At 38.9% G+C, this 27,961-nt stretch overlaps 1 protein-coding gene across 1 annotated transcript in view; it reads left to right on the forward strand.

Moving 5' to 3' along the window:
• Positions 1–1,465: 1,465 nt before the first annotated feature.
• LOC110193529 (acyl-coenzyme A synthetase ACSM4, mitochondrial-like) overlaps positions 1,466–27,961 on the forward strand; it is a 31,251-nt gene continuing 4,755 nt past the window's right edge. Inside the window, 11 exon segments of the mRNA XM_020965399.2 lie at positions 1,466–1,666; positions 3,322–3,532; positions 5,633–5,840; positions 8,760–8,903; positions 9,046–9,202; positions 20,404–20,483; positions 21,775–21,898; positions 24,432–24,512; positions 25,099–25,200; positions 25,318–25,445; positions 27,252–27,351. Of these exon segments, the coding sequence (XP_020821058.1) occupies positions 1,466–1,666; positions 3,322–3,532; positions 5,633–5,840; positions 8,760–8,903; positions 9,046–9,202; positions 20,404–20,483; positions 21,775–21,898; positions 24,432–24,512; positions 25,099–25,200; positions 25,318–25,445; positions 27,252–27,351 (1,536 nt within the window).

The following is a 27,961-nucleotide window of genomic DNA, read 5'->3' on the forward strand; positions in this document are numbered from 1 at the left end:
GAAGGAGGAGAGGGAGGGAAAAAAGGGGGGAAAAAGAAAGTCACATAACTTAAAAGGAATAGCAAGTTGTACCTAATAGATTCGCTATTTCATGTACAATCATCTTTTTATCCTATTCTGCTATGTTATAGAAATGCTTGTTTCATTTCTTAATTTCAGAATAAAATAAATAATTTTTTTAAAAAAGAAGGTTTATTTTAGTGGGAGGGATAGATAGAAGGAAGTTGTGAGGCTGAAGAAGGGTGACATATGTGCAAAGCACTGTTTTAGGTAGGTCAGTGTTAAAGTGGAATGAAGGTTGAATTGGAGGTGGGAGAGACTAGAAGCAGAGGGATTGAGATAGAAACTTGCCATGAAAGTCACAGAAACACAATATGCTGGAACCTGAAGGGATGTCATCTGATTCAACACATACCTTCCTAAGAATGCCCTCCACATCATCCCCAACAACTACTGGAGTCATTCAGCCTTCACTTGAAAATTTCAAGGGAGAGACCACTCTTTACCTTTCAAAGTAGTTCTTTCTACTTTGAGATTGCTCTCATTGTTAAATTTAACTTTACATCAAAGCAAAATATGCTTCTTTGTGACTTCCACTCCATGGTCATTATTCTTCCCTCTGAAGTCACACAAAACAAGTCCGATCCCTCTTTCATATCACAGCCCTTCAAATACCTGATGACAGTTGTCATAAAGCTCCCAGACTTTTTTTCTCCATGCTTTACCACTCCCAGCTCTTTGAAATGAACCTCATGGCTCCCTATTGCCTCCAAGATCAAACACAAGATCCTCTGTTTGACATTCAAAGTCCTTCATACTCTAGCCCCCTCCGATCTTTCCAGTTTTCTTATTCCCTGACACGTGGTCTTAGATCCAGTAACACTGGCCGCCTGGCTGTTCCATGAACAAGGCAATCCATCTCTCAGCTCCAGGCATCTTCTTTAGCTGTCCCCATGCCCAGGATGCTCTTCCTCTTCAACTCTGCCTACAAACTTCCCTGGCTTCCTTTAAGTCCCAATTAACATCCCATTTTATCTACAGAAAGCCTCCCCCAACCCATCTTAATTCTAGTGTCTTCCCTCTGTTATCTATTGCCTATTCATCCTGTATGTAGCTTGCTTTGTATATATTTGTTTGCATTTGTCACCCTCATTAGATTATAAGCTCCTTGAGGGCAGGCACTGGCTTTTCTATCTTTTCGTACCTAGCACATCCATAGTAAGTGTTTAATAAATATTGATTGATTGATCCTTATATAGCATGGTCTCAAGGTCCATCACTAACTCGGTTACCTTTGTCTGGACATGTTTCAGGTTCTCCAAACTCAAGCAAGAAGAAAAGGATGGTCAACATCTATGGGAACCATAAGATACCTCTGAACATTGCATGAGATAAACAGAGGACTGATATTCTCTCCATTCTTCTTCTTGTAGGATATTTCTACTGCTGAGGCTATCTTGCCATCATGAAGATTTTATTACAGTTACAGATGTTTAGGTTCATCTGGAGTCCTAAGTTTCCTAAGAGGTATTTTCATCAAGGATACCAGGTTTTGGCTCCTCTGAGTCTTTCTGATTTTGAAGCCATAAATCGCTGTGAACGGGACTTACCAGAGAATTTTAACTTTGCTGGGGATGTACTGGATAGATGGGCACAGCTGGAAAAGGTAAGAGATGTTGCACTTTGTAATAACATAACTTTCGTCCACCTCAGCATTGACTCCAATGGAAAGAGCCCTGATTCAGGAGCCAGAAGACCCAAGTTCAAGTTCCATCTCTGAAACTTACTGCCTATTATCCTGGAGAAGGCATTTAACCTCACATGGCCTTGTTGTCCTCATGTATAAAATGAAGAGGTTGGACCAAATGGCTTCTGGGGGCCCTTCTATCATCCTTCAACAGAGCCACAACTAGGAATATTTTAACTTAAGGAAAGTAGGGAAAGGGGACAGTGGTATGAAGCACAGTTTGACCATAGGTGCAGTCTATTACAGGAGAGAGGGGCATCCTTGAGAAGCTTGGGAGGAAGGCGGATTGTAAGAGAGGAATGCCATGGAGACAGAACACTAGGGGTGACCCAGGGTGATTGCATCACATGGTGGCCGAAGACTACAAAGAAGAGGTTGGCATAGAGATGGCAGTCACCATGAGGAGAAAGCAAATCTCCTAGCTCAATACCATGGGGCAAAGCCTTATTTGTCCCATACTAGTTACACCTCTGTTCTTCAATCCTCTATCTCTCTAAGCCTCTCACCCTCCAGCTTTCTTTTCTCCCCTATGGAAAGAAATTTGCTTCTCAAATAAAAGTAGCCCCCTTCTAACTACACTCCCCCCACCTCTGCCTTAGTGCCTTCTCTTTTCTCGCATTATGACTTCATTTATTATGGGTACCAAGCAACTCTGTTCAGCTAGCTATAATTTTTGAAGATCTCCTGGTCTCAGATTATCCCAAAGGGTGCTATTGGTAGCAATGCTTTAAAATAATAAAAATAAAGTCAATGAACTGTCATTGCTATTCTTTTATGAATATGATTAGCTCAAGTTCATCTAATTCCTTCCAGTTCTGGAGATGGAGTTGGGAGCGCACAGGGAAGAGTGACAGGTAATATATCTGAGCACTGAACCACAATCAGAAGTGTTCCTTGGTGTCTTAGCATCTTCATAATTCTCAACTCTTTTGAACCTATAGGAACTTTATAAAGGCAAATATGATTTTTATAAATTATCTGTTGATGAGCCCCTCAGAGGCTGATTGAAGATAAATACAAAGTTGTCAGTTTAAACTAAGCCTCTTCTTTCAAAGTTATGTGAGTAACATTCACTTCAAGGAAGAATTGAATGACAACCTATCAAAGATGTTACAAAAGGTTTTATTGCATTTTGTGTGGGACATGGGACCAGATCTCCTCTAAAATTCCTTTCATCTCAAAGATTCAAATGTTCTCTTTGATATTACAGAGTATTAGATGAGTCATTTCATAGAATCACAGAATGCCAGGGATACCTCTGTTCTCCCGGGTTCATTAAATCCCCCTCCCTACTTCTGTGCTGGACTAGGCTGTCTCAGTGCAGGTGGTTGTCTCCTTCATTCAGGGATGTGGAGGTAAATGTTTAACAATTGGATGTCCAGAAGAAAAAAAGTGCATATGATACATTTTAAACTTAATCTTCATTATTAACTTTTTCTCCATCACTTTCTTAAGTCTAGACAATCAACAAAATAATATAGCAAGCCCTGATTCCCTATTCCTATCATTAAAGGTTCCATCACAGACGCCAGGCATGTGGCCTTCACATTCCTTTCTCTTGTTTCACTGACCAGAAAGGAGAGCGTCCCCCCAACCCAGCACTATGGTGGATTAATGGCAAAGGAGCTGAGGTGAAATGGAACTTCAGGGAGCTGGGTCTCTTATCCCGCAAAGTGGCCAATGCCCTCTCCCAGGCATGTGGCCTCCAAAGAGGAGAGAGAGTAGCTGTGATTCTACCCAGAGTTCCAGAGTGGTGGCTGGTCAATGTGGCTTGTATGCGAACAGGTCAGTGATGTTAACATTCCTAAGTCAAGGGGCCAATTTAGACAGATAGGAGCCAATGAAAGGTGATATTTCAAATAACCAAACAGCTTATTATTAAAAAAAAACAGGCATTCCAGTCAGGGAAACATAAAAGACATTACTGAATTAATGGCCAATATTCTTGCTGTAAAATTGGGAATTTATCCATGGAAGCCCCTTTATAAAATCTATGTTATAATAAACTTGCTTATTATGTGTTGCACAGTCAAATAATTTATTTACTAAATGGGGATGCAGCTATAGTATGGTAGAAAGAGTGAAGGACAGAGTCCAAAGAAATGGACTTAAGTCCCAGTTCTGCTGTCTATTAGATATGTGACCTTGGGTAAGTCACTCAACTCCTAGTTTCTCTAAATAATATGTGGAGAAAGTACTTGCATTTCTCATCTCACAAGATTGTCATGAGACATGCGCTTCGTAAACATTGAAGTGTTATACAAATATCAGTTATTATTAGTAAATAGGATTTCAAGCTAAATTTTAAAATGTGATAAGATTTTCAATGGAAGGTTTTAGAATTGGGAAGCTAGGTGATGCTGTGGATAGAGTGCCAGGCTTGGAGTTAGGAAGCCTTGAGTTCAAATTTGACCTCAGAAACTTACTAGCTGTGTGACCCTGAGTAAGTGCTTTCATCGTGTTTGCCTCCATTCCTTATCTCTAAAATGAGCTGGAGAAAACCCCGTACAGGGCCACCAAGAGTCAGACATGACTGAAACAACTGAACAACAACAGAGTTGCAAGGAACTAGGATCATCCCTGGGTTTGGATCCTAGCTTCCCCACTTACTACCTTGGGCAAGGGTAGGTGACATAGACTCTTTCAGCCTGAGTTTCCTCATCTGTAAAGTGAGGGGGCTACACTAGAGAACCTGAAAGCTGTCTTCTAGCTCTAAAGGTATGATCTTCCAGTCTAAACCTCCTATTTTATAACGATGAAAGTGAAGCTTAAGTAACTTGTCCAATGTCTCAGAGGTCGATAAATATTTGTTAAGCACCTACTAGGTGCTAGGCTCTGTGCTAAGTGCTAGGGACACAGAAAGAGTCAACAGACAGTCTCTGCCCTCAAGGAACTTACAATCTAATGGAGGAGACAACATGCAAACAAATAGCTCTATACAGGATAAATAGGTCTTCAGATTTCAAATTTTATTCTCTTTCCACTCCATCATACTGGTTTCTATGATGGTTGCACTATCATAGTCACACATTGGCCAATGTCAGTGAAAAACAGCATGTCTAGCAGGATAGGTGCTATCAGTTCTCATCTTAGTTCTTTTACTCACTACCTGGGTGACCTTGGACAAGTCATTAACCTCTTTGGACCTCATTTTCTTCATCTGCAAAATGAAAGGGCTCATCCCTTCTAGCTCTAAATCTATGACAGTGACCATTTGTATAACAATAATTAATTATTGTCATCTCTTTGAGTAATAATTAATTTTTTAATTTTCCAGGTACGCATATCCTCTGAGGTATTTTTTAATATATTTTGGGATTTATTTTTGTTTTTACATTGTCTATATTTCCCTCCTCCTACTCCCCCTTTCACTTTCAAAAGAGCTATCCCTCATAACAAAGCATTTTTTTTAAGAAAAGAGAAAAAATTCAGGAAAAAAAGCAATCAACACATCAAGAATATCAGATATAAAGTGCTCCACACTTGGGGACCCCAATCTCTGCAAAAGAAGGGAGAGATGTCTTCTCTGAGGTATTTTCTTACTCCATCTTCGTGTTCATCATCAATATATTGATTCTACCATAACCATTTGGTATTATAATAATTTTAATTCAATTTCAAGAGTATATAAGAATCTTCTGAGCAATCAAACCCAAGTTCTCCTATCCAATTCATTTCAAGGATCCTAACTAGTAGTGTTTTGCCATTCAGTGTCTGTTACTTGATTTTCTGGTCCAGTTTAGTGGCTACTTCCCTTCCCTAAAGGTCAACAACTGACTTCTTCTAACATTTTTCTCTGAAATAGTCCACATCAGCCAAATGCTTAGCAGAAAGTTAAGATGATTCCAGTTCCGTACTTGCATGTGAATTCTCTGGTTTTTCCAGGACTTGTCTTCATGCCTGGGACAATCCAGTTGACAGCCAAAGACATTCTCTACAGGCTGACAGCGTCCAAGGCCAAGTGTATTGTGACCAGCGAGGAGGTAGCCCCAGCTGTGGATTCTATTGTGTCCAATTGCCCTGCTTTGAAAACCAAGATCCTGGTGTCAGAAAATAGCCGTAGTGGATGGCTAAACTTCAATGAATTATTTGAGTGAGTACTTTCTGACTCTACCTTATATTACCCACAAATATCTGAGCAAGAATGAATTTAGTTGCCTGGGGATCCTTACCTGAGCCATATAATAAAATCCATTGAACCACAAAGAAAGGAGGAAGCTCAAGAAATCTTACAAACCAGTAGAATGTACAACCCATCCAGGACAGATAGCTTTGTTTGTTTTCTTAGCAGGGTGCCTTCCACATAATAGGTATTTGATTTTATTGAATTGAAAAGGAATGAAGTAATATACCTAAGAAAAGCAAATAGGATCAGGTCTATGATGCCTTTTCTTGGAAGGACTCTTTCAAGTATTCAACAGGCCACTGTGTGGAAGACCAATTAGAGTTATTCTGTTTGGCTCCATAGCACAGAACCAGGAGCAATGGGGAGAACTTGGAAAGAGGCAAATTTGGGTTTAAGTAAAGGCAAATGCCCTATTAGACCCATTCACATATAGAATGGTCTACTTTGTGACAGAATGGCTTTCCCTTCATTGTATGTTTTCAAGTAAAGAATGTCTGACCAATTGAATGTGTTGTGACAGGGTTTCTTCATGGTATATGGATTGGACTAGTTAACTGCTGAGATTCCCTCAACTGTGAAATTCCATGATTCTTTGAATCTAGGACTGGAGATTCCATCCCTTCCCTTCTATTCCAATATAATCCACAAAATATTTATTAAGGACTTACAACTGATCAATCGATAAACAAACATTTATCAAAACCTCACTATGTACTGTCCCAGAAGCTAGAGATACAAAGATGAAATGAATAATCTGTGCCCCCAGAGAACTTATACTGAAATAAGGGAGATAGCAAATGTACATGCACACATGCATATATATGCCTATGTGTGCAGATATGTGTAATTACATTATAATTATAATTACATAATCATATTATAGTTATATGTGTGCATATATGTGATAAATACAAAGCAATTTAGGGTGGGAGAAGTCACTAATTGCTGAGAAGATCATGAAAGACTTCACATAGAAGGTGGAGCCTAAGCTAAGCTTTGAAGGAAATTAAGAGCTTACAGTCTACTATTTATATATAAAAAAACAATAATTTGTTTTTGATAATTTGAGGAGGAAAACAGTGCTAGAATTATTGGCATCAGAATAGATTCTTTTATGAAGGAGGCACAGGAGCAGAGCCTTAAGGACCAGAATTTAAGAATACCTCCAATGACTAAATTGCATTAATTAATGTAGTATTCCCTCTTTTTTTTTAATCCATAAGTCAAAGAAAAACAATAGGATAAAAAAATTGTATTTCGAAGTAAAACTATAAAATCATAATGTATACTTATAATTATTTGTATTTAAAATGCATTTGGATAGAAATTATAGTAGCTCAGTAGTACAGTGGTTAGAGTGCTGGGCCTAGAGGCAGGAAGCCCTGAGTTCAAAACAAACCTCAAACATACTAACTGTGTGACCCTGGGCAAGTCATTTAACCTCTGTTTGCCCGAGTTTCCTCATCTGTAAGATGGGGACAATAACTGCTAGGGTGGCACTAGCTTCATGAGTAGCCCTTCATGATCCAGCAGCAGCTTACCTACCCAGATTTCTACTGCTCTTGTTTATGTATTCTCTGTTCCAGTGCAAACTGATGTGCTTGCAGTTCCCCAAACTAGGAATTCGGTGCTTTGCACGGGCTGGTCCCCATTCCTGGACCGCACTCCTTTATTTCTGCTTCTTAGAATTCCTAGCTCCCTGCTAGGCTCAGTTCTTGTACTACTTCCTTTAGGAAACTTTTCTTGCTCTCCCTAATTACTAGTGATCTCTCCCTCTTCAAATTATCTTTCATTTAATTATTTTTAATATACTGTGTCCCCCAGTAAAATGTTAAGTCCTTAAGGGCAAGGACTATTTTTCCATTTTCTTTTTTGGCTTTGTGTCCTTAAAGGCTATCACAACAATGGACCAGGAAACAGAAAACCTAGGTTTGAGTGCTATTTCAATCAATCAATAAATGGTGCCAGGCACTACTCTGGGGATACAAAAAGAAGCAAAAGAGAGCTCCTGCCCTTAAGAAGCTTACAATCTAATGTACCACTTCACTTACTACCTCTGTGACCCTGGACAACTCACTTAAGCCTGAATTGTCTTCTCTGCAAAAGGAGGAGTCCTATACTAATTGCTCTTGTTTAAGTACACACATTGAAAAAAAAGCAGGAGACATTGAGCAATAAGTAATTTTTTTGCAATTTTTACCTTTGGGACTTATCAAATGGAAGGAGTTTATGGCTTTTTGTTTGTTTGTTTATTTGCTTGCTTTTTCCAGAAGAAATTTCTCATTTTGTTTATTTGACTAATGCATGTTGTGACTGTTGAAAATAAAAATTATTTTTGAGAAGAAAAAGAAAGGACTTTCCTTTGGTTAACATTTAAAGCTTAGTCCTGAACCTCCTTTTTCAGTCACACAGCTAGTAAGTTTCTGAGGCAAGATTCAAATTCAGGTCTTCCTGAGTCCAAATCAAGCATTCCATTCACTAAACTACCCAGCTGCTTCAAATTTCTCATGCCTTTCACACTGGTAATGTTAATATGATTATTATTTCCTGAGCAAGATACAGAAGGGAGGCTCATGAGTGGCAGCAGGAGCCTGGTTGTGCCTAGGGGTCAAAGTCAGTAGGTAGTAGATGACTATTTACACAGGGGTGAAACATCCTTGAGTTATCAACCCACCGATAATCAGCCAGGTCACCTCTGCCCCAGGGCCCATCTCCAATGTCAAGTAAATGTCAGGCTGTGAAAATTGAATAACATCATACATGGGGAAGTGATTCATAAACTGTACATAGTGCACAAGCTATCACAATTTATCAATGTCAAAACTAGAGTGTCGGCATTAAACTCATCCCTCAACTTCAGCCATTGTCTTTGGCTATATTTTACAGGTCAGCCTCTGAAGAACATAACTGTGTGAAGACAGCAAGCCATGAACCGATGGCTATCTATTTTACCAGTGGGACAACAGGCTCTCCCAAAATGGCCCAGCACTCGCAGAGTAGCCTTGGTATTGGGTACACTCTTTGTGGAAGGTATAGTTTGAAACTACACCATGGCTGCCTACACAGATTTAGATTTACAATGTTATAGCATCTCAGGAGATGCTTATTTGCTTTTTACTAATGTGGAGATGTTTTTTGTGTTTTTTTTTTCTTATTCTTTGGTGTTGTTCAGGTACTGGTTGGACTTGAAACCTTCAGATATCATGTGGAACATGTCTGATACGGGCTGGGTGAAAGCTGCCATTGGTAGTGTCTTTTCCACCTGGCTTCAAGGAGCCTGCGTCTTTGTGCACCGCATGGCCCAGTTTGACGCGGATGTCTTCTTAGATGTATGTTACAGCCTCCCCACCAGCCTCCTGGCACAAACTCTTTGAGCTCTTCCATGTCACCCACATAATCACAAATAAGTGATTAGTCAGTAAATGGAGTTTCTTGGGCTTATGAAATTTACTCTTGTTTACTGTGTGAAGTCTCTAGGGGCTTCACTGTTGAATGCATTTACTTAACATCCTAACAAGAGAACACCCACAGCTCTCTCAAGCATAAAATCTAGCCTCATTTAATTGCTTAAGATTTATTAATATCACCATAATCCATGGCAGCTTAAGGGCCTTGTTCTAACAATCACTAAGGAGTCTTAAGTATTTTGCTTATGCTTCAGTGAATCAAAGACAATAGGTGGCAGAGGCAGACCTCTAGGTCCAGCAAGATCCTGGGTGCTTTGCCCCAGGGCAGCCCTTTCTACACCCACTCTCTGTTCTTCTCATTGTGCTAATCCATGAATTTGATACTGCTTCGCAAACTCTAGGCTTATTCCTTCTTCTCAGGTAGGTAGGGCTAGAGGAAGGTATTAGATGGCTGAGATTTCATTGACCTTTAGAAAAACATGATGAAGGGCAGTTATTTTTCCTTGTAGAACATTTAAAAAGTAGAATTTACCATATGCCATTAAACGCATGAGAACTCTATGTGACCTAGGGGTAGTTTTGCCCTGTGATTCTACTCAGTGGTACCTGTTGAGGTGGAGTGGTTTGGGAATCCGAACATAAGTCTACACTCTGGAAAAGCTGGGACCTTGCCTGCTTCTATATCTAGCTCATTATGTGGCCCGAGATAAGTCAGTATCTGACTCAGGGCTTCAGATTGTATTTGCTATGGTTTATCAGTGATAGAAGATGAACTGATGGAAAAACCACTGGTACTGGTGTCAGATGACCTTGATTCAGATCCTAGCACTGTTACTACCTATATGACGTTGGGCAAGTCAGTCAGTGAGTATTTTTCTTAAGTGCCTACAATGTACCAAAAGCAGCTAGGTGGTACAGTGGATAGAACGCTAGGCCTGGAGTCAGGAAAACTCCTCTTCCCAAGTTCAAATTCAGCCTCACACACTTACAAACTGTGTGACCCTGGGCAAGTTGCTTAACCCTATTTGCCTCAGTTTCCTCATCTGTAAAATGAGCTGGAGAAGGAAATGGCAAACCATTCTAGTAGCTTGGCCAAGAAAACCCCAAATGGGATCACAAAGAGCTGGACGTGACTGAAATGACTAAACAACAACAATAATATGTTCTCAGGCACTGGGGATACAAAGAAAGGCAAAAAACAGCACCTGTTGTTAAGGAGCTCACAGTCTAACAGGGAAGACAACTGTGTACAAACAAGATAAATACAGGATACATCATCAACACACAGGAGGAGCTAGCATTAAGGGGGATAAGAAAAGGTCTCAAATAGAAGATGGGATTTTAGTGGTTACTTCAGGGAAGCCAGAAGGTGGAAATAAGGAGGGAGAGTATTCCAGGCATGGATGACAACTAGAGAAAATGCCGGGAATTTATCTCATGAAAAGAATAGCAGGGAGGCCAGTCTCACCTAATCTTTGTAGGCCTCAGGCTCCTCACCAGAAAAATGAAGGATTAGATGACGATGACCTCTGAGGTTCCTTTGTTGCTCAGTTGTCTTTTCAGTTGTGTCCACTCTTCATAACTCCATTTGGGGTTTTCTTGGCAAAGACACTGGAGTGGTTTGTCATTTCCTTCTCCAGCTCATTTTTATAGATGAGGAAACTGAGGCAAACAGGGTGAAGTGATTTGTCCAGGGTCACACAGATTATAAGTATCTGGGATCAGATTTGAACTCAGGAAGATGAGTCTTGCTGATTCTAGGCCCAGGGCTCTATTCACCATGATGTGCTGTGTGATCTTAATGAGTACATACCTACTGAATGAGACAGAAGCAGCATATACTAAGCAATAAGAGCTAGCAAGCCAAATATCTACAGGATAAAATCTTACCTGAAAATCAAAGGAGATGAAACATGAAACGAATGAAAATTCAGAGGTGAGAAAAGTAAAGAAAAGAGTAGGTGCAACAAAGAAAAGAAGTGGAATTTAGGGTCAGGAAACCTGGGTTAGTGTGATATAAGTAAAATGAAAAGAATACTGGAGAGCTTCCGCTTCCGGGAGCCAAGATGGCAAAGTGAAAAGGTAGTCACTCTCACTCTCCCCTATCAACCTCTGAAAACCCAGAAAATATCACCCCAGAAAAAAAAAAAACCCTGGAACACCTGAACTAGAAGAAAGACGGGGAGCAGCAGTGCAGCAGCCCAGCAAACGGGTCTCCCAGTACCTCAGCAAAAATAAGGGAGGCAGAACTACAAGGGGCCCCAGGCAGAGAAGTATCCTGCAGCATTCATCTGAAAGGAGGTGAAGAAAACAGCCTAAAGGCTTCCTAAAGGCCCGGCCTTGCTGGTTCCAGCCCAACACCAGGTGAGCTGTCAGAACCCTGAAGCCTCCAATTGTGATGAAATCCTGAAGCCCAGGTGGTAGAACAGACACACACCAACACCTGGACCTTCAAGTGCCTCGGTGAGGTCTGGGGAACCAGTGGAAACCAGCTCAGAAAACCACCAGGTGCCTCGGCACTCCACCACAGGAATCTCCTGGTGCATTAGCAGAACCGAGGGAGACAACATCGCAGGGGGCCCCAGGCAGATAAACATCCTGCAGCAGCCATCTAAAAGGAGCTGAAGAAAGCTAAAGGAAAGGAAAAGCAGGCATCCTAGAATTGCCTGAAAGTTCCAGCCTTGCTGATTCCAGACCAACACAAGGTAAGCTGCCAGAAACCTACAGCTTCCAAATCCCAGTGTAACAGGCCCCAGAACGCAAAGCCAGTGACCAAGACCTAGGCTCCCAACACAAGAAGCTTGGGTCAGTACCCTTTGTTCCCCAGCAGGAGAGCTCAATCTCTTTAAAGGCCAGGGAATAAAGAAACATCATGAGTAAAAAGAAACGAACCATAGATTCATATTATAAGAAGAGTGAAGATCAAGACAGAAATTCTGAAGAGGACAACGTTGTCAACAAACCCACATCTGCAGCATCAAAAGGGAATATGAACTGGTCTGAAACCCAAAAAGCCTTCTTAGAAGAGCTCAAGAAGGATTTTAACAGTCAAATGAGAGAGGTAGAACAGTCCATCAAAAATACAATTGGCCAATTGGAAAAAAAATACACTGAAGAAAAGAATACTGGATTTGAAGTCAAAGAAGCTGGGTCCAAATCCCAGCTTTGCCACCTCTGTGAGTTTGGGCAAGGCAATTAATTTATCTGGGCCTCAGTTTCCTCAGCTATTAACCAAAAAAGGAAAAAAAGGTAGTGGACTTAGATGACCTCTAAGGTTCTTCTAGCACAAAAAATCTTTCCAGCTCTAAATCTATGATGCTGTCATCCTGGATTCTATCTCTTCAACCAGTAAGTTGTGTGATCTTCAAAAAATTATTTTGCCTCTTCAAACCTGTTTTATCATCTGCAAAGTGAAGGCTTGAATTAGGTGAATCTAAGGATTCTATTCCAGATCTAACAGTCTATGAATCTATATCTCAGGTTTCATTTACTCTATCATGTGCTTTTACATAGGACAAAATACCACTGAGTTAACTGACACAGTAAGACCTCTTCAGAAAGAATTATTTAAATACAAATCTAATATTTCTTTAGATTTAAAACATAAGACTTCCAAGAAGATGGAAAAATAAAAGATCTCATTCTTCTCAATAACTCCCTCAAAAAACCAATGGAAACGTCAAAATGAAACCAAGCTACTACATACTTTCAAAGGAAAATTATTTTTATTAAAAAAAACCTTAAAAAATGAATATACAATAAAAACATTATAACACAATGAAAAAATATTATGGGTTAAGAAAAATGAAAGCAGAAATGCCTGAAGAAAAACACTTTCAAATATGACCAACAAGGAAAATAGAACAAGAATTTCCTCGAGGCACAAAAAAAATAGATAATGGATACAGTAAAAGAACTGGAGGAAGAAATAAAATTAGTAAAAATATCATCTGGATAGCACAGTGGATAGAGTGCTAGCCCTGGAGTAAGGAAGACTCATCTTCCTGAGTTCAAATCTGGCCTTAGACACTTACTAGCTATGTGATCCTGGACAAGTCATTTAACCCTGTTTGCCACATTCCTCATCTGCAAAATGAGCTGGAGAAGGAAACAGCAAACCACTTTGGTTTTGCCAAGAAAACCCCAAATGGGGTCACAAAGAGTCAGACACAACTGAAACAATTCAACAACAAAAATCATGAAGTGAAATAAAGAAAACAATTTGAAAATCTAAGACATAATAAAAAAGAAATTAAACAATTTTAAGTACTTATGGAAAATTATTTGGCCTAACAGATGAAGTTAAAGCAAAGACTTAGGTTAGAGAATTTATGGAAATTGGCACTTGAGAAGGTGATATAAACAAGAGTTTTATCATTATATGCACAGGAAGCAAGTAGATATAGACAGAAATTCTCCCATACAGACACAACTTACCTCCACCCATGTAAAAAACTTTCCCAGTGAGAGGAGATAGATGTGTGGGAAAAAAGACATAAAGTAGGGATTCAGGTGGAAAAGTTATATTCTCTAAAAATGGGCTTGGTAGAGGATAGGTAATTGTTGTCAGATGTGAAAGAGGACATTCCTAAATAGATCCAGATGTGGTGAAGTTCCTAGGGTCGCTTATTGATATTGCACTTGGGTGAGACTCAGGTAGGAAGAATTTCTTTATTGGGACTAGAAACTGGGAAAGGGTCTGAGTTTTATCTAACTAGAAGTTGCAAGCATTAACTGCCTGAAATAGGGTTAACATAGAACAACGAAAAGTACAACTTTGTCTATCTTTGCCATCTGTTTTATGGGCATTAGGACCACTTGGTCTAAGTGATTCTACATTGGAGTCCTATCATTATAACTATATTAAACAATAAAAAGATGACAATTTTCACAAAAAATATGAATAAAACAAAAATAAAATTATTTCACTGGAGGGAAAGTTGCAAAAACAACAGAGGATACAGAAAAAATTGCCTAAGAAATTAAACAACTGTCAAAAGATTTGGAATCTATGCAAATAAAAACAGATCCAGAAGGCAGACCAAAAATGGAAAATTAAAGAATGTTTAGGTTTCCCAAGAGTTGTGAAGAAAAGAACCTCAGTATGTCTCAATATTTCAAGAAATCATATGGGAAATTTTGCCAGAAATATAGAAAATGAAGAATAGACTCCATGTTAGAAGAATTCATAGAATACCAAGAAGAATGAACCCCTAATTCTACTCAGCCAAATATACTGTCAAACTTCAGGACACAAGAACAAAGATTTTATAAGTAATCAAAAAGGAAAGCACCACATTTCAAACAAAAATGCTTCTAGAGGAAAGTTGAAGGAAGGAGAGAAATAGGTTGATTTAGGATGCCACAGATTTTTTTTTTAAATGACAAAACATGAGTATAGCAAAAAGGATGGAGATGGGGGAGAGGAGTAATCCCTTTTCTGGTTTTTGGGGTTTTTTTTGTGAGATAATCTACCCCATTCTATCTCTCCCTTTCTTCTTGTCCGAGTATAATCCTCTCTCATTCCTTAATTTTATTCTCCAGATATGACCTCTTAATCTTCAACTCACCCTGTGCCCTCTATCTATCTACATATACATACATATATTTTTTTCCTCCAACTACCCTAATACTGACAAAGGTCTCATGAGTTATAAATATCACCTTTCCATGCAAGAATGTAAACAGTTCAATCTCAATAAGTCTCTTATGATTTCTCTTTCCTGTTTACCTTTTCATGTTCCACTCGAGTCCTGTATTTGAAAGTCAAATTTTCTATTCAGCTCTGGTCTTTTCATCAACAATCCTTGAAAGTCCTCTATTTTACTGAATGACCATTTTTTCCCCTGAAGGATTATACTCAGTTTTGCTGGGTAGGTGATTCTTGGTTGTAATCCTATCTCCTTTGCCCTCTGGAATATTATATTCCATGCCCTGCAGTCCTTTAATGTAGAAGCTACTAAATCTTGTGTCATCCTGATTGTGTTTCCACAGTACCTGAACTGTTTCCTTCCGGCAGCTTGTAATATTTTCTCCTTGACCTGGGAACTCTGGAATTTGGCTATAATATTCCTAGGAGTTTTCCTTTGGGGATCTCTTTCAGGAGATCTGTGGATTCTTTCAATTTCTATTTTGCCTTCTGGTTTTAATATATCAGGGCAGTTTTCCTTGATAATTTCTTGAAAGATGATGTCTAGGCTCTTTTTTCGATCATGGCTTTCAGATAGTCCAATAATTTTAAAATTCTCTCTCCTTGATCTATTTTCCAGGTCAGTTGTTTTTCCAATGAGATATTTCACATTGTTTTCTAATTTTTCATTCTTTTGAATTTGATCTACTGTGTCATGATTTCTCATAAAGTCACTAGCCTCCAATTGCTCTATTCTAATTTTTAAGGAAGCATTTTCTTCAGTAATTTTTGGACTTCCTTTTCCATTTGGCCAATTTTGCTTTTTAGGGCATTCTTCTCCTCATTGGCTTTTTGGACCTCTTTTGCCATTTGGCTTAGGCTATTTTTTAAGGTGTTATTTTCTACAGTATTTTTTTGGGTCTCCTTTAGCAAGCTGTTGACTTGTTTTTTGTGATTTTCTTGCATCACTCTCATTTCTCTTCCCAGTTTTTCCTCTACTTCCCTTACTTGCTTCTCAAAATCCCTTTTGAGCTCTTCCAAGGCCTGGGACTGATTCATATTTTTCTTGGAGGCTTTGGATGTAGGAGCTTTGACTTTGTTGTCTTCTGGTTGTATATTTTGATCTTCTTTGTCACCAAAGGAAGATAATATAGTCTGATTCTTTTTGCGCTGCTTGCTCATGATCCTGGCCAATTACTTGAGTTTTAAACTCTTTGTTAAGGTACGAATCTGCTTCCAATGTGGAGAATGTACTGTCCCAAGCTTCGGGGGTTTGTACAGCTGTTTTCAGAGATACTTGTAGGGACCTGTAAATTTTCAGTTCTTCCAAGGTGGTATAATAAGGGGCAAGGTGTTTACTCCTTTCCTGGCCTGTGACTACAAGTACTCCTTTCTGTCCTGTAACTGTGAGGGGGAGTTTCTCTCCACAACCACTCCAAGATCCACCAAGCCAGCGCTCCTCCTCACCCCAGCGCCGCCGCCCAGAACTGTGACCCAGATCCACACACGGGCAAAGCAAGAGGTTCCTGCCTCAGCTCTGGCAAAGAGATCCCTGCAATCCCTCTCTGATCAGCCACTGGATTCCCCCTCAGTCTGTGGGCTAGAAGCTCAGGAAGCAGCTGCCAGACCTCCCAGGGCCACACTCTTGGGGAATGGAGATGAAACCCTGCCTTCCTTTCTCAGCACCGACAGAAACAGACTTTTCCCACTGACCTTCTAAGGTGTCTTTGGCATTGGTGGATTGAGGAGTCTGGAAACCACCACAGCTGCCTGCGATTGAGTCCTCTGAGGCCTGCTTCAGGTTCGCTGAGGCCTGCGCACCCACACTGCACTCCCAGCCCCGCGCGATACACCTTTCTGATCAATCATCCAGGTTGTCTTGGGCTGGAAATTTGTTTCACTCTGTCTTTTTGTGGGTTCTGCTGCTTCAGAATTTGTTTAGAGCCATTTTTTATGAGTATTTGGAGGGGTTTGGAGGAGAGCTCAAGCAAGTCACTGCTTTCATTCTGCCATCTTGGCTCCGCCCCCCCCAGGAGCAATCCCAAAGTGATACTCCTATCTCAAACGGGGAAAAGGCCAGGGAAACCACATTTTCAAAAAATGTATAGGATGAATGATATAAAACATAGTGACTGTGTTTAGTGCAATGTGAGTATGTTAAGGTTGAGATACAGTATTACCAATGAATTAAGGAAGGCTGTATTCCTTTCTAAAAAAATATGAGAAATTAAATGAAAGTATAGTACAGGATATCACATGTAATAAATATAACCAAGAATATGGATTGAATTTCCTTATAAAAGGATGAGATAGAAAAATTCTTTGCTATTTAACAGAGAGATTTATAAAGGGAAAAATAAATGGATTTCATTACATATATACATGTATGTATGGATATAATACATGTGTGTACATATATGTATGTCACAAAATCCATAAATGTACATGTATACACATGTACATATATGTGGGGGGGGATGGGGAGGGAGAGAGTATGCTTTTGCACAACAAAAAGCAATACATCTGGAATAAAAAGAAAAGAAACAAATGGGTGAGGGTGCCAGCAGCCGATGTGAACGTACCACAGAGCGGTGAAAGAAAAAGGGGAAGGGGAACTGGAGAAAGAAAAGTCGGGCTAGGCGAGTCTGAGACTATGCTCATAAGACTGGTTTATTTTCAGAGGTTACAAGATTATATAGAAAACAGCTTTGTACAATGAGAAATGATCTACAAGTGCTAATTGATAACATAAACAATCTAAGCAGCTAAAGATCCTCATTTTTTCATGAGACAGTAGTTTTAATGCCAAATTTCATATCTATTGTTTTCCTGCCCAGTTCTTAGTATTGTCTACCCGAGTCAGCCACCTAGTCTCAAGGCTGGGCATGAGTAAGAACTCAGAATCAACAAACCATAACAAACCGAGCTAGGGCAAGGGTCATGGCAGCGTTTATCCTGAAGCGAGCCTCTATACGTACTGACCCCTAAAGTCCATAAGGACTTAGAGATGTTCCATAAAGACTTGGCCCCCCACATCAGGGGCAAATTCCTGTAAACATTACTAAAAAAAAAAAGTTTGATATCCAAAATCCATAAGAAATTGAAATAAATTTTAACAGCAAGATCCATAACCCAGCAAACACTTAGTAACAAATACTTTGAAAGAAGTAACAAAATTATCAATAACCACTTTAAAAGTATCCAAATTAATAAAAAGAAATCTAAATTAAAATAATTCTGATACCATGTTACATTCATTAAATTGGCGAAATTAATTAAAATGTTAATGTTGGCAGAGTGTGTTAGTCTAGGAGGTGAGTTCAGCTATTCAGCTAAAAATTCAGAAAAAGAAAGCAATAGAGAAGTCACAGCTAAATCAAATTGATAAGGAAATTTCTCCACTGAAGTGACCTAAAACAGAGGTGTGGGCCTTTAGGTAGGTAAGTGATTATTCATTAGTAAGGGGACTCTCAAGGAGCACAGAAGGACCACCTTATGGATTCTCTGACCTGACAGGACCCCAGGCTCCCTTCAGGCCCCCTCTACTCAGAGTAACCAACCTTCTTCAAAAGGGGAATAGAAGCACTATGGGAATTTTTATTCACCATTTATCCTTCCCTGCTATTTAAAAATAAAATCCTCTGTATCTCAGTAAAGCTACTGCTTGCATGTACATACCTAAACTCTGAGTGTTTGATTGCACTGATTCTTGGGGGAACCATGTGGGTATGAAGAAAGAAACAGACACATTATTTATTTCACTGATGGAGCAACCATGAATTAGTGCAATCTTTTTGCAAAGCAATGTGATGTTATATAATAAATACCTTTTGACCCAGTGATCCCACTACCTACACTATGTCCTAAAGACAAAAAGACCTGCCCATACAAAAATATTCATAGCAACCTTGTTTGTAATAACATAAAATCAGACTCTGTCCAATGATCAGTAAATGGGCTAAAACAAAGTGTGGAATATTAATGCGATAGAATATTATTGTGCCATTAGAAATGACAAACATGAATGCTCAAAATCTTACAGCAGTATTCAAAAATTATGACAATCATGTACATTTCAGGTGTATGTGATAATAATAACAACAGCAACAGTCTAGAAAAATACACAGTAGGGGAAAAATAACAGAGTTTGAGAAGATAAAGTAATAAATAAGATGATCTAGTTATTATCTTGTTAAAGTTAACATGTAAGCTTACAAGAAGTATAATTTCCTGTGCAGCTCTTATCTTGGGGGCTGTTTGTGCATTTGAATATAAATGTGTGCTGATGGTTCTTCAGCTTATAGAAAAAAATTTAATTACATTTTTAAAAAAGATTTAAGACAATATACATGTTTTGTTCTTAGTGACCTAGAAATTTCTGGATTTCTCTCTAAGTCATAGCTTAACTCATCTCCTAGTCTGCCAGACACTGCCAACATTAAATTTTTAATTAATTTTGTCAATTTAATGCGTACATCAGAATCGTTGGTATAAGAATTGTTTTAATTACAGTGATACTAAAAAAAATTAGATTCTGACCCAGAAGAAGCAGGCCTGAGAAACTTGAAGGCTGTAGTATTCTTACATTTTATAAATTCATTTAAAAGAATCATATTTTCCTAGGAAAAGAGGAGAGTTCCTGCTGTATCAGTTCACATGTACAAATATTGTTCTATATATTTGCATAAAAATTCTATTTTAATTATATTTTATGTAAATAGGGGGCTAATGAGGTCTTGCTAAGGAAGTTAGATTTCAAGTAAAATACCCTGGGTGATTAGTTATTTCTGCAGTAAAATATAACTAGTTGAAACTTTATGTGGGAGATATCTATAATATAAAATGTATTTTGTTTGCAACATTTGATGATACTGAAGTATATAATCAAGGTATTGTCAATGAATAAGCATCCTTTGTCTTGTGATGTCAACAAACAGATTTTTTTAAAGGAATTAGAAAAGATGAGGCAGCAGTACTTTTCACTGGAAAGAACATTGGATCTGCAGTTGTCAGATGACCTGGGTTTGAATGATTTATGGAAGGAACAAAGGAAGCAAGCATTTGTTAAGCCCCTACTATGTGCCAGGAACTGTGCAAAGTACTTTATAAACATTATCTTGTCTGATCCTCACAACAACCCTGGGAGGTAAATGCTGTCATTATCCCCATTTTACAGATGAGGAAACTGGAGCAAACAGAGGTGTAGTGACTTGCCCAGGGTCATACATTTAGTGTCTGAGGCAGGATTTCAATTCAGGTCTTCCTGACTCAAGGCCCAGCACTCTATCCACCATGCCACCTAGCTGTCTCCAGCTAGATAAGTCACTTTCCTCCTCTGGGCCTAGGTTTCTTCATCTGTCAGATGAGAAATTGGAACTAAGATGACCTTTGAGGTACCTTCTACTTCTAAATCTATGATTGTATTTAGAAACTTAAAACATCTCACTGATTTCTTGACCTTTAACATTTGATGTCTCTTTTATATTTTCTTTAGACTCTCAACAACTACCCCATAACCATTCTCTGCAGTGCCCCAACTGTATACCGGATGCTTATACAAAAAGACCTTAAGAGGTATCTCAGAAAAAAAAAATTTCTTTTTATTTTCTATATTTCCTTGGGGGCAGAGAACTGATAATTTCTAGTTTTGCAGAATCATTTATCTTGAAGCTTAAGAGTTATACTATTTTCTAAACCAATGCTCTAACACAAGCTCTAGGATAGACACCCCCGGTCACCCCTACCCGCAGCCATTTTCTTCTCAGGTAGGAAATTTGTATTTTCTTCTTTCAAAAAAAATTTTTAATGTTTTAATGATGCTTTTTTTTTTACATCAATGTCACTTCCGAATATTACCCTACCCCTGCCACAGAATTACTCTACCCATAAAAAAGGAAAACAGTTAAGCAAAACAAAGCAATACACTATGTCTGACAGGGTATACAGAGTTTCACACTCATAGGCCACCACCTGTCTACTGAGAGGAAGGAGGCGTGGTTCAACTTTGGGCCTCTGGAGTCAAGATTGGTGATTATATTAATCTGAATTCTGATGTCTCTTGGAGCTGTTTTCCTTTGCATTTGAGAGACATCATAGCATAATGGATAGAGAGCTGGCCAGGAAGACCTGGGTTCAAGACCTTCTTCTGGCTGCCAGAATCTGGCACACATTTTGGCTTTGTGAAACTAGGCAAGTCATTTAACCTCCGTGCCCAAGGAGATACTCTAAGACCATAAGGTGCAAAGAAAATATTAACCTGGTTTGGTTGAGAGTTCCTTCATAGGGGAATTCTCTAAACCAGTGATATCTCAGGAATAATCCTTATCCCCATCCTTTCCTCTGCATTATTGTGGTCATTATTTACATCATTCTCTTGGTTCTGCTTTCTTTGTCCTGCATCGGTTCATATCAGTCTTAACAGGTATATTTGAACTCTTCATATTCATACTTTCTGTGTGATAATAATTCATTACATTTGTTTACCATGATTTGCTCAGCCATTCTTAAATCATTAGGCTCCCACTTTACCTCCAGTGTTTTGATACCACAAAAGGTGCTGCTATTAGTATTTTGACATATGTTCCCTCTTTCTTTGTCCTCCTTGGGATATATGCCTAGTGGAGGTAATGCTGTATCACAATGTATAAATCTTTTAGGCATTTGTCTCACACAATCTCAAATTGTTTTAGGAAATTTTCCCAAGACTCCTCTCTCTCTCTTTCTCTCTCTCTCTCTCTCTCTCTCTCTCTCTCTCTCTCTCTCTCTCTCTCTCTCTCTCTCTCTCTCACTGCACTTCTCAACTTGAATAGTCAACTAATTAAAATCACTTTCCAGATGAACCTATACAATTTCTCTGCCTTTTAAGCTATAACTTCAAAACTTTGAGGCACTGCTTGACTGGAGGGGAGCCACTTAACCCAGAAGTGAGGGAACAGTGGAAAAGCCAGACAGGACTGGAGCTGTATGAAGGCTATGGACAGACCGAAGTGGTACGTGCAAATGACTAAGGTCACTTTGAAAGCTTCTCCACATGCAGAAAAAATTTTGCTAGAACCCTTGAAACTCTATTGTATTTTCACATGGTATGGAAAGTAAGGAACACTCCCTCTTCTCCCCTTCTTTAATCCTCTGACAAATCAGACAATGTGTTGTAGCAGAGACAGAGAGAGAGAGCTATCCTTGAAGCCAGGAAGACCTAGGTTACACTCCCACCTTTGACGCTGGGCAAATCATGTAAATCATTTAAATTATCTAGTACTCCCTCTCAGTGCTCTAGATAGCTCTTTCTGACTATAAGTTTCAGAGAAAATGATAACCTGCAATAGAAGAGGGAGTTTACTCACCTGGCTATTCCCTACATGCAACAGTATACTGGTAAATGTTTAACGAACAGCTCTCCAAAAAAAAGTACGGATGACACACTTTTATATCTAATCTGTCTTATTAACATTTCTCCATCACTTTCTTAAGTCTAGACAATAAAAAGTAATAATAATACAAACCTTGACTTGTAGCCTTTGTCAATTTCTGATGTATAAATGCTCATCCTGGAAATTTAACAATTGGCTCTATAAGTCTGTCATGCTGGCTCCAGATCACCCACTTATATCAGTGAAATCAGAAATTCAGGCCCTACCTTCCTCTCCAGACCTGCTCTCTTGGGTCATGAAACAGATGGCTTTAATTTCCATGGGGAAAAAATAAATCTGGGCTTGCTTCTATGGTTTTATATAATCTTTCCAATATTCTCCCTATTCTAATCTGATATTGCCCTGACTGGAGGAAAGGATACAAAGGGATGAAGGTTTAAGACAAAGCAATTCATTTTCCTTCATTTAAGTATGATTTGGACAGCTGGGCGGTACAGTGGATAGAATTCTGGTCCTGAAGAAGTCAGGAACACTCTTCCTGAGCTCAAATCTGGCCTCAGACACTTACCAGCTGTGTGACCCAGAGCAAATCCCTTAACTCTGTTTGCCTTAGTTTCCTCATTTGTATGGAAAAGGAAAATAGCAAACCACTCCAGTATCTCTGCCAAAAAAAATCTCAAATAGAGTCACAAAGAGTCAGACATGAGTGAAATGACTCAACAACAACAATAAAGTATGATTTAAGAACACAAGACACAGTAGTCAACACAGTCGATAAACACAAAGACTCCAGCTTCTGGGATAAGAACTCACATTCAATAAAAACTGCTGGGAAAACTGGAAAAAAGTATGGCACAGACCAATATCTCACGCTTTATACCATGATAAGATTGAAATGAGTACATGGTTTAGATATAAGGGATGATATCACAAGCAAATTAGGAGAGCAAGCAACTATTCGTTTACCTGTCAGATATACGGAGAAGGGAAGAATTTATGACCAAACAGGAGATAGAGAACACTATGAAATGCGAAAATGGATAATTTTGCGACTATAAGTTTCTGCACAAACAAAACCAATGCAACCAAGATTAGAAGGAAAGCAGCAAGTTTAGAAACAATTTTTACAGTCAGTGTTTCTGATAAATGCCTCATTTTAAAAATATATAGAGGACTGAGTCAAATTTATAAGAATACAAATCATTCCCCAATTGATAGTCAAAGGATATGAACAGGCAGGTCTCAGATGAAGAAATTAAGGTCATCTATACTCATATGAAAAAATGCTCTAAATCACTATTGATTAGAGAAATGCAAATCAAAATGACACATCACACCTATCAGATTGGCTAACATGACAGAACAGGAAAATGATAAATGTTGGAGAAGATGTGGGAAAATTGGGACACTAATGCATTGCTGGTAGAGCTGTGAACTAATCTAACCAGTCTGGAGAACAATTTGGAACTATGCCAAAAGAACTATAAAACTGTGCATACTATTTGATCCAGCAATACCACTAGTAGATCTATATCCCAAGGTAATCATAAAAAAGGGAAAAGGACCCATATGTACAAAAATATTTATAGCGGCTTTTTGTGGTGGCAAAGAATAAGACATTGAGGGGATGCCCATCAATTGGGGAATGGCTGAACAAGTTAAGGTATATGAGTGTAATGGAATACTACTGTGGTATAAGAAATGATGAGCAGGCAGACTTCAGAAATACCTGGAAAGACTTACATGAACTGATGCTGAGTAAAGCAAGGAGAACCAGGAGAGCATTGTATACAGCAATGCCAACATTCTGCAATGATTAACCATGATCAACGTAGCTCTTCTCAGCAATACAATGATCCAAGACAATTCCAAGACACATGTTTGAAAATGCTAACCACATCCAGAGAAATAACTATGGAGTCACCCTTTCTGCAACTGACAATCTTAGAGAGTTGCCTAGAGCACTAATGGGAAAAGTGACTTGTGTAGGGTCACACAGCCAGTATGTGCCAGAGGTGGGACTTTAACCCAGGTCTTCCTGACTTTGAGGCCAACCTTCTAGCTGCCCTACTATGCATCTCTTCCCTTGGAGAGGGCTGGAAGAAGAGAAAGCATACCTTAGCATGCCACTAAAAACATTTCCTCTTTACAGGGAATAATATGTGCCAATCAGAAAGGAAACGAAATTAAACCTGGATCAATGGGAAAGGGAGTGCCACCTTATGATGTCCAGGTAGGTCAAGGAAATATAATTGGTTTGACAAAGATAGAAAATTTCCTTCAATTTAGGCTCCTTCCATTTTTAACACCTCTTAATTCCAATACCTCAGTGGATTTGGGATCTCTTCCAGATTGCAACCCTAGATTGCACACCTCTTCATCCTATGTGATTCTCGTTCATTTCCCCCAAGAAATCCTCCCCAGTGGGAGGTGGGGGATGCTTGGGCAACACTCAGCCTGAAGATCCTGTTTTTGCATGACAAGACCACATCCTATTCTTATCCTACATTTTCTGAATAATATCCCTTCAATAGCATCTTGCATGTCAGTCCGAACTAGAAATGTTTTGTAGTCAACTGATGCTTAGCATGCTTCTCTCTCTCTCTCCCCTCTTTCTGTCTCCCTCCATGTCTTGCTCTTGGGTCAGCCACATCTTTGATTCTTCAGAGATTGTGACGTTCCAGGATTTGAAAGGATGCAATATCTCTCGAAGAATATGGGTATTAAAATGATGGGTTTTTGTATCAAAGGAGATCTTTATTTTCATTCCAATGAGAATCCAATCTGAACAGCCAAGCAAAGTGTTTTTCTCATTCTAGATCATAGATGAAAACTGTAATATTCTGCCACCTGGTAAAGAAGGGGAAATTGCTCTCAGATTGAAGTCTACAAGACCATTCTGTTTCTTCTCGGAATATGTGGTATGAACACTCGGAATCTGATGGGCTGCTTTTGAAAAGATTTCTAAAATGCTTCAAAATTTGGAATTTATCACTATTTGGATCAAATTAATCTTAGAATTGCTTCCTTCTTTCTAGGACAACCCATCAAAAACAGCTGCCACCATCAGGGGGAATTTTTATGTCACTGGAGACCGAGGGATAATGGATAGTGATGGCTATTTTTGGTTTGTTGGGAGAGCTGATGATGTCATCATATCATCTGGGTTAGCACCTTTGCTATACAGAATGCAACAAACTTTGATTCAAAAGATATCTATTAAGTTGTTAATATAAACAAAGCATTATGCTAGCCCCTAAAGATAGGGACAAGGACTAGGCCTGGGATTTCATTACTGTAGGGAACTTCTGGAAAAGGAAACTCCCTCTACCAATGTAGGCCTGCACTTTCTCTGAAACTAAAGTCTTAGAGAATTTCCTAAGTATCGAGTGCTTGGGTGACTTGCCCAGAGTCACAAAAGGCCAGGATATGTAAGCAGCAAGACAAAGGAGGAGACACAAAGACAGAAACAGAAAAAAGTCCCTGCTCTCAAGGAGTGTACATTCTAGCAGATACATAAATACAAGCTTCTTTTGAGAAGGAGAAAGCACCAACATTGGGAGGATTAGGAGGTGGCATGTGAGTTGAGCTTTAAAGGATACTAGGGATGTTAAGAAGTGAAAGGAGGAGGAGTATGTTACAGGCATGGAAGACGATTTGTACAAAGACACAAAAGTGGAAGCTGGAATAGCAAGTTTGGAGAACAGCTAAGTAAACCAGTTTGATTAGAACATAAGAGTGTATGAAGGGAAATAATGTTAAATAAATCTGGAAAAGTAGACTGGTGTCAGATTGTGAAGGGTTTTAAATGCCGAGGGAATTGTTTATATTTTATATTCAAGGCAATAGGAAGCCACTCAAGAATCTTAAGCGTAGTAAGAAAAATTTACTTTTCAATAAAATAAAAATGTCTGAATACAAAAACTAGAACATAAAAACTTAAAATAAATATAATGGTACAGCTTCTTTAAAAAAAGAATATTAAGCAAGTAAGTGACATAATCAGACTTATGCTTTAGGAAGATTATTTTGGCAACTGTGTGGAGAAAGTATTGGAAGGGAGAGAGATTAGAAGGAGGGAGGCTAGTTTTGAAATAGTCTAGGTGAGAAATGATGACCTGGGATGGCACGATATGAGTCACAAGAAAGGTAATGAGGGACCGGAGAGATATATTCATGGTAGAATGAACAAACCTTAACAACTGATTGGATGCTGGTGGGGGACAGGAATGACTCTGAAGGTGTGAGGCCAAATGACTAGAAATATGAAAGAGAATGAGTCACATTTGGACATGTTCACTTTGAAATGCCTTTGGAATATCCAGGAGGGTACGTTCAAAAGGCATGTTCATAATGACATAGGACTGGAGTTCAGGAGATAGAAAGGGCCAGATATATAGATCTGGATGTCATTTGTGCATAGAGAGAGGATTTGGACATCATATGCACATCATGGAATCCATGAAAGCTAATGAGATAACGAAGAGAAGGATAGCAGGGGTTCTTAGCCTTTTTTATGTCATGAACCTTCTGACAGGCTGCAATAAAATGCAACACAACTACAAAAAAAAAATTTAAGTTCACAGACCCTATTCTAAGAAACCTTGGTGTAGAGAGAAATGGAGGGCCCAGGACAGAAGCTTGGAAGACACACATATTAGGGAATAGGACACAGGTATTGATCTAGCACCAGAAACTAAGAAGGAGCAGTCAAAATAGGTAGAAGGAAAAAAATAGAAAATAACAGTTTGCAAAATAAAAATAAAGTTCCTAAAAGTTAATTTCAGAGATTATGATGGCAGTTGGGATCTAGAATCAGAGGCATTGGGATCAGCTCCTGACTGCTATGTACTGTCTGTGTAGCTCCGGGTGACTCACCCAACTTCTCTGGGCCTCAGTTTCCCCATCTATAAAATAGAGGAATGGGATTAAATGATGCTATGTCTAAAGGACTCATTGATTTTTTTCTCAGGTACCGAATTGGACCATTTGAGGTTGAAAGTGCTCTAATTGAGCATCCAGCTGTTGTAGAATCTGCTGTTGTCAGCAGTCCAGATCCTATCAGAGGAGAGGTAAAATGAATATAATTAGAATAGCAACTTGATGAAAAATGCCTCGTCACAATTATCTTTTAAAAGATAGAATTGACAGAGCAGCCTCTTCTTGTCAAGAAGCAATGTGTGTGAATGAACATTAGACACTAATTTCCCAACAGATTGCTGTCCCAAGTTCATTTGTAAATCAGTGGTTTAGAACTCAGAATAAAAATAGTATTGTGAATTGTGATTTACAGATCGCAGCTATGTAAAAGTACTAGATAGACATATAAATAGAGATATGGATAAAGCTATCAAGGGATCAGTACTAATGGTATGACTTTGGAGAAGTAACTTTAATCTTTATAGCTCATATCTATACACTTTAAATATTATAAAGCTCTTTCCAGATAAGAATGCATATTATTAATGTGTATATACAGAGTACATTAATACACGTGCATATATACTACATTAATGTTGGCTGGTTGTGGTTGATTGGTTCTCGAGGACCAAAATGACATCATTATGCTAGAGTGAAATTACAGTGTGTCTGACTGTGGCTGATCAGACCAATACGAGCTGGGAATATTCTCTGCCATAGGTTGGGTACAAATAGTCCATGTGAATATTTTAGGTGGATTCT

The sequence above is a fragment of the Phascolarctos cinereus genome, unplaced genomic scaffold (genome assembly GCF_003287225.1).
Source record: "Phascolarctos cinereus isolate Bilbo 61053 unplaced genomic scaffold, phaCin_HiC Scaffold_4;HRSCAF=312, whole genome shotgun sequence".
Taxonomy (NCBI): domain Eukaryota; kingdom Metazoa; phylum Chordata; class Mammalia; order Diprotodontia; family Phascolarctidae; genus Phascolarctos; species Phascolarctos cinereus.